General features: G+C 53.5%; 1 protein-coding gene across 1 annotated transcript in view; it reads left to right on the plus strand.

The window, feature by feature from the left end:
- Positions 1–7,279, plus strand: part of sox6 (SRY-box transcription factor 6) — a 151,727-nt gene that overhangs the window by 51,162 nt on the left and 93,286 nt on the right. Inside the window, exon 6 of the mRNA XM_084682643.1 lies at positions 3,063–3,273. Coding sequence (XP_084538769.1) covers positions 3,063–3,273 — 211 coding nt within the window. The remainder of the gene's footprint in view (positions 1–3,062; positions 3,274–7,279) is intronic.

Below are 7,279 nucleotides of genomic sequence, written 5' to 3' on the forward strand. Positions count from 1 at the left end.
GACATGGTCGTCCGTGGCTGCCGTTGTGTCGTCGTGCTTCCGCCTCAGGCTGAGCCCCGGACGATGGGTGACTGAGAGGAAGGGAGGAAGGGAGTGGCTTTGATGTGTGTGGGGGGGAGAGGGGGTGGGGGTGGGGGGGCACTTGAGAGCTGTAGCCGTGGAGGCAGGTGGTGGTGTGTGACAGACGTGGCCGTGGTAAAGACACCCAGAGGAGCCCTGAAGGAGCCCTCCTCTGAGGCACCACACCCCCAGGCCCCCCCCCCCCCCCAAGACTGCTGCGAGGACAAGGCCCCCCTCCCACCCCACCCCCCCTAGTCACCACTGACAACAACAACAACCGACCCCCCCCCGCCATCACCCACACACACACACACTCCCACACACACACATGGCTTTGTGGCATCCTGTTTTGTATGGGTGCAGGGCCGTTCCAAAGCGTTGGTCTGCCACGCTGAATGCAAATGCCAAGCAGGAGATCTCTCAGGTGGTCTGAGCTCTAATTGGATCAGTGCGAGGGTTAGCGATGGAGGTGATTAGAAAGGCAAATGTTTTTAGAACGAGTCTTTTTGTTAATTCTCTGTGGTTACTTGTTGGATCGCTCCGTCGGCCTCTTCACGTGACGAGAGTGGAATTGTGAAAAGTTCACCTCGTTCAAATTCACTCAGGGACGAGAGCCTTTAGTTAATAATTGTTTGTTGGTCCCGGGTGAATTCAAGTTGAAACATTAAACCTAACATGTTCATGTTGTCTTGATACTGTATAAAAACGGTCCCATTGAACAGAAAGCTATTTGGGGCAAGCTATATGAGGTATTAACAAAGCCGTTGCAAGGTCGGAGGTTATTGAAATGGAACAAACAAACTGAAAAACCAGGTAAAGGGGAATGGCTGAATGGTCATTTCTGAGGTCAGGTGTGAATGTCAAACAGTGACAACTGTCTGAGCAAAGCAAGGTTGTGTCAAGCTGAGATAGTTGTGTCATTGAAGGCAAACATCAGAGCTACACTTTCAAGTCCCTGTTGGCTGTTTATGCCTGGCCCCAGCCTTGGCCCTCCATGACAAAGGCTCCTCACAATTAGATAGAGACGGAGGGTGAAGTGTTGATTTCCCGCCTGCTTGAGTTGACTGTGCAGATGGTGCCCCTGAGAAGGGAGGGAATGAAGGGGGGAGAGACAGAGAGAGAGGGGGAAGGGACGGGGAGAGAGGGAGGTGGTAAGTTGGAGAGAGGTGGAGAGAAGGTGGAGAGGTGGAGAAAGACAAGCAGAGAGAGGAAGAGAGAGATGAGAGAGACATGAAGAGTGAGCAAAAGAGAGAGAGAGAGGAGACAAAGATAGATTGACAGAGGAGAGAGAGAGAGAGAGAGAGAGAGAGAGAGAGAGAGAGAGAGAGAGAGAGAGAGAGAGAGAGAGAGAGAGAGAGAGAGAAAGAGAGAGTGAGTGAGGGAGGGAGTGAGGCAGACGGTGAGAAGGCTGAGGAGTGTTGCCTTTGCTGATTACCTGACTCCACTGCTGTGCCATGAGTCTGTGTGGGCTGTGCCCTGAACGCACGCCAGCTGATTAACCCAGCACCGCTCCACTCCCCACAAGCACCCTCCACCAGGCCTGGCACCGCCACCGCCACCCCTGTATAATCACCCTGCCAGAGGCTGGGGGGGGGGGGGGGGGCTTGGCCTGCCTGCCTGCCGGCACCACCGGTCTGAAAGCCCTCGCAACCCCTCTCAACCCCCTCCTGTGTGTGTTCTGACCAGGCTATGGAGGGTTAGTGTGTTGGAATGGCAGGGTGTCCTCATGTCAGCAGCCTCTCCTGGTGTGTAGATGGAAACATGATACGGTTTTCGGTCGTCGATTCCGACTCAGACCTAAAACCCACACGTCGGGGGGGGGGCGTCCTGTTCAGTTCATCCTCACTGGTGTGTAGGTGATCTTGAGGCTTCAACGTATATCAGTGGTGCTTGGGTTTGAGGAAGATCATTGGGTGTGTGATATAACGCACGAGCACTTGAGGTTAACAGTTAAACTGGTCCCAGCGCCTTGCTGTTACCTGTAAGCATCCTAAGCCTCTACAAGCTCTAATAAACACAACCACCTGTCTTAACAACAACCATGACCCATTCTCTCTCTCTCTCTCTCTCTCTCTCTCTCTCTCTCTCTCTCTCTCTCTCTCTCTCTCTCTCTCTCTCTCTGTCTCTGCCTCTCTTTGTTTGTTTCCTCCTTTTTTTGCGTGTGTTTTATGAGTCTTCATCCATCTCTTTCTATATCCCTCCACCACTGCCTTCTCTGTATCGCTCCCTCTTCCGTCTGCCCTCTCTGTTTCTCTGTCTTGTTTCGTTTCCCTCTCTCAACCCTTTTTATCTCACGTGCCTCTTTTTGTTGTCTTTCATCCCTTCATGGCCACAGTTTACTCGCTCGACTGTGTGGTGTTTTACCTCTCTCTCTGTCTGGGTCTCTCTCTCTCTTTTCTCAGTTTTCCTCTCTCCGTCTCGCGTATTGGGAGTGCTAAGTCGTCAGTCAGAGACAGGGCCCTTAGTTAAATGCTAAACCACACAGGTGGGACTGCAAAACAACAAGAGCCCCAGACAGGACCCAGATTTACAGCGGCCTCGGGCACTCTGTTGAGAATAGGCCTCCGCTGGAAAAATGAACAAATTACACAGCACTCACCCCAACACAAATGCACACTCAAACGCAATTTGAAAAATTACAGTCGGGAGGTTTGTCTGCGTCGCTCCACGCGAGGGGAAAAGTAGCGCCTGAGCACATGACGGGCATGCCCTCCGAAAGTACACCTCCTCCTTTTCACCTCGCTCCTCCGCGCGTCACATCTCATTTGCCTGGATCGCCTGCTCTGTTGAGATAGAAGCGGTGGCATGGAAGCCCGAGACGAGTCATTTGTACAAACCTTCCCCGGGGCCACTCAACACTAATCCCGCCACCAGCAATCACAACATTTGAATGATCAACTGTCAAGCTGCCTCGGAACTGGATGCACTTAAATACTTACAACCCCCTTCCCTTGTCTCCACCCCCCCAACCCGCCTTCCCCCGACATGTGCTTTGTTCGCAGGAGTCCGACAGCAATAAAGTGTGCTCCCTTTACTCTTTCCGCAACAACTCCACCTCCCCCCACAAGCCGGAGGAGGGGGCGAGGGAGCGCGGAGACCTGCTGAGCGCCTCCGCCTTCGGCACGCCCGAGCGACGCAAAGGCAGCCTGGCCGACGTGGTGGACTCGCTGAAGCAGAAGAAGCTGGAGGAGATGACCAAGACGGAGCAGGACGGTAGGACGAGTCGTGTCACTTCCTGTTGTGCGCGTGCGTGCGTGGAGAGGGGGGGGGGGGGGGGGGTTATGAATGCGTCCTTGTCCGGGGGTTTTTCCGACGTGTTTGTCACTCGTGCTTTCTCTCTTTCATCCCTCGGTTCATTCATTCTGTCTGCGCTGCACTCTATTAAATACACACACACTCACACACACACACACACACACACACACTGAGAGAGAGAGGCTGTGAATACTGACGTTCCAGTGTTTCCAGTTTGTTCTGACTCTCTTCCAGAGTGACAAAGAGTGGGTGGCACTACACCTCAGCCTAAGTGTGGTCTTCCCTCATGCCAAACCAAACTCCCTGACCATAAAACACATGCCACGGCCCTGACGCCAGGAACATTACCTTTTTATTCTGCTACAGTGAGGGAAGGACACGCAGGGGTGAGCGAGAGACTCTGGAAGAGAAAAGGAGAGAGGAGGGGAGAGTTGAAAGGTGTAATTGTTTGATCTAGTTCCTGTCCATTTCAAGCGACTATTCTGCTGCTCCTCGCAGTCGCGCGCTCCTTCCATACTGCACAGGGCAGTACACAGATCAATACAGATCTGATTGGAAATGGTGAAGTAAGTGCCTGTGATCTCCGCCCCCCCAGCAGTCCGTCAGATAAAGGACGATGAAAAAAACAAATATTTAACCGTAGACGCAGAAACATCTCCCCCATTCTTAATTAGGAGTGTGTTACGGTTGTAATATACCCCATCCAGCGCTCGGCCCTCTGGGAACGGCTGCGTGTCTGGGTGCGTCTGGGGAGCGCTTTGCTTAAGCACTTCATCACCGACATAAATTAGACCCCAGTTAGTCTTAAAATAATATGCCGTTGCTTCATTTTTTTATGTGTTTGTTTGATGCATTTGTGAGCTCTTTTGCAGATCCAACCCACCCAGTGTTAATGGACCAAGGAGTTAACTAGATAAAAAAAATGAAAAGTATATTAGTGCTTTCAGATATTATGTTTTCCCATGAGTTAGTTAGAGACAGATCTAAATAAAAACAATCGTTTCCTTTTAACTCTGTCTCTAAACAGTCCATCAGAGACTCTCGGCCTGAACAAAATATTTCCTTCTTCAATTGAGGTGTCATCCACTCCTTATGCACCTCACCCTCCACATAGAGAACACTTCTCATGTGTCCCTTGTTTCCAGTAGGGTTGTTTTCCGTGGCGCGCACTCGGCAGGGCCCTTGGTGACAGAGGCGGGCATTATGCTAATGACCCCCAGCTGGTGCGCGCCGGTTGTTGCAGTAATTTAAATGGTCAAGTGCAGCTCGTAATCCAGGCCCGTATGTTAGCGCCAGTAGTAGTGGCTTCTTCTCTGCAGCATGCATCTGTTTTAATCTCCTGTTAGTAATAGAAGCCTTCGTCTGCCTCATGCCTCGATGTAGCAACAGCACCAAAATAAACTCCCTTGTTGGAGCAAATGTGTTTCCAAGCAGGGGAGCGCCGGGCAAGACAAGAGACTCCCACCAGTCCAAGAGTTGAGCATGTTGAGTCTGTTAAGCTGCAGGAATGGAGAGATGGAGGGAGCCTGACACAGGCATGTTTGAGTACTGTTGGAGGCAGACAGAGGCGAGGCACTGGAGGGCTAACCTTTGTTGTCAGCGTCTCTAATCTGTGTCTCCGTTTATGGAAAGGGCCACCGTGAGAACCGAGAAAGGGAGGGATTAACCCATTAGGGAACCTGCGAGGCGGGCAGGAGAACCATGTGTTGACTTAATGACACGGCTAATGTGAGACAAAGCACAGATGAGCTAAATATATCACTTCTCTAAGCATGATATTACGTGGGCAACTGCTGCGGCTAATCCCGTCAGCGCTGCGGTGTGGATGAGCCGAGTCCTCGGGGCCGGTTCACCATCTGGTCTCATTCTTCTGAGTCCCTCCGTCCTCGGTCAGGCAGTCTGATGACGGACTGGGACCAGCAGGGCTGACCTGAGGGAGGGAGGGCCGGAGGGAGGGAGGGCCGGAGGGGGGAGGGAGGGGGGAGGGAGGGAGGGAGGAAGGAGGGAGGGCCGGAGGGGGTAGGGAGGGAGGGAGGGAGGGAGGGAGGGAGGGAGGGAGGGAGGGAGGGAGGGAGGGAGGGAGGGAGGGAGGGAGGGAGGGAGGGAGGGAGGGAGGGAGGGCCGGAGGGAGGGAGGGCCGGAGGGGGGAGGGAGGGAGGGCCGGAGGGGGGTCTCATTGATGCACCCCGACCGCACCGCTGACCATGCTCCACCGCCCATCATCGCCACGAGGGCTCGTTTGTCCGTCAAAAGAATCAAATCAAATGCATTCCCTTAATTCAACCATTGGCTGACCTGGGTATGGGGGGGGCTGTTTCCCCCCCCATCCCTCTGTCCCACCTCTCCCACCCCTCCGCCCACTCCCCCCCCCCCTCCATCCGCCCTTACTGTGGTCGGTCCTTAAAGTGCTTTAAGTGCTTGTGACTGCGCTAATGAATGAATATGTCCTCCCAGATGAGAGGACTGCATTTAGCTGCATAGTCACCTTAGCTGTAAAAGCTGTATTTGGCCCAGTCGCCAGAGGGGCTAACGATTGTGCCCAATGTTTATTTACTAGGTATTGTAAATGTGTTATTTATGGACAAGTCTCCAGACAGCCCTTGTCAAGAGTTAAAAATGTCAGTATAAGGTATTAGGGAAAAAGAAAAACAGCCTCCATTATAACCCTCCCCTCTCCCCCCCTCCCTCAAGGTGACCTTGGTTTTGATTCACATGCAATTAGACCTGCTCTATATAATGCACCAAAGTATGAATCAATACAGCACAAGTCAACATGGAGATGGTTTGTGAGGATCCTCGGTGATCGGTGCTCAGGCAAGGACAGGTATTTCACTTTGAACTTGTTCGCTTTTTGACCCACGGCACGGCTTTTGTAGTGTAAGTCAGCACGCGTTTCAAACGCCCCCTTCTGGCTTCCGTGTCAGTGGTATGCTGATATGCATGGTATGCTTGGTTCAAGTGTACACATACACACACACAGACACACACACACAGACACACACACAGAGAGAGGTTCTTCTGGTTGACTGGGCATCAACATAACTGCTGTCTGCAGTGGAGGATTGGCAGTGCTGGTCCTGGTGGCTGTTAGAAGCGTGTGACTTACTAATAGTGCTTGCCGGCTGACTACTCTCCACTACGGTGCTACATGTTTCAAACGTCATGGGGGATACGTCTACAGAATGCCGCATGTGTGCAGATGTACTCGATGGCCCATATATCACTCACCGAGTCCTCAGATCTGGGAGGACACAGAGAAGATCAGTGGGATTTGGGAGATGCGGGCTTCCCTGGTGGTGAACAGGTGGGCCTGAAGGTCTGTCCTGAATGTGGCCCGTGTACCCCCGAGTGCCCCCGCTCCCTGAGGCCCTGCAGCAGTTGCTCATGTGCCGGGGCCGTGACCCAGCCTCACCCAGCTGGGGGGCCGTGGCTCCAGCTCTCAGCTCGGGCGCACAGAGGGCCTAGTCCGGGGGAAAACCTCCAGCCCTCACCTGAGCCCCCGGCAGCACCGCCGGCTTTTCTGACAGACAGCACACTGCACCTGGAGCTGTGAGAAGCCTGTGGACGGCTAATAGCTGGAGCCAAGGGGAGCCCTTGGCACTGCATACCTGCAGGGACTCAGCCAAGCGCGGGCCTATTTCTTCCCTGAGGTGGAAGGACATTGCTCCGGCTGGATGTCACACGCCACGGCAGCGGGTGACCCGCACTCACTGCATCTCTCTCTCCCTCTGCATCCGTGCGCGTCTCTCTCTGTGTCTCTCCCTCCCGCCGTCTCTATCTGTCGCCACACCTCTCCCCAGCCCCGGCCCTCTGCTCTTATTATCGTGTTTAATCCCAGTGTGTGTGCTTGTGTGCATGTGGGTCTGTGTGTGTGCGGCAGGGTGAGTGCGAGGGTGTAATCAGCATTGTGTGCTAGAGCTGGGGTCATTATCCTCTATTAGGCCGGCCTGTGTAATGAGATTCA

This window comes from Hypomesus nipponensis, chromosome 19 (genome assembly GCF_054491055.1).
Source record: "Hypomesus nipponensis isolate SF chromosome 19, ASM5449105v1, whole genome shotgun sequence".
Lineage (NCBI taxonomy): Eukaryota > Metazoa > Chordata > Actinopteri > Osmeriformes > Osmeridae > Hypomesus > Hypomesus nipponensis.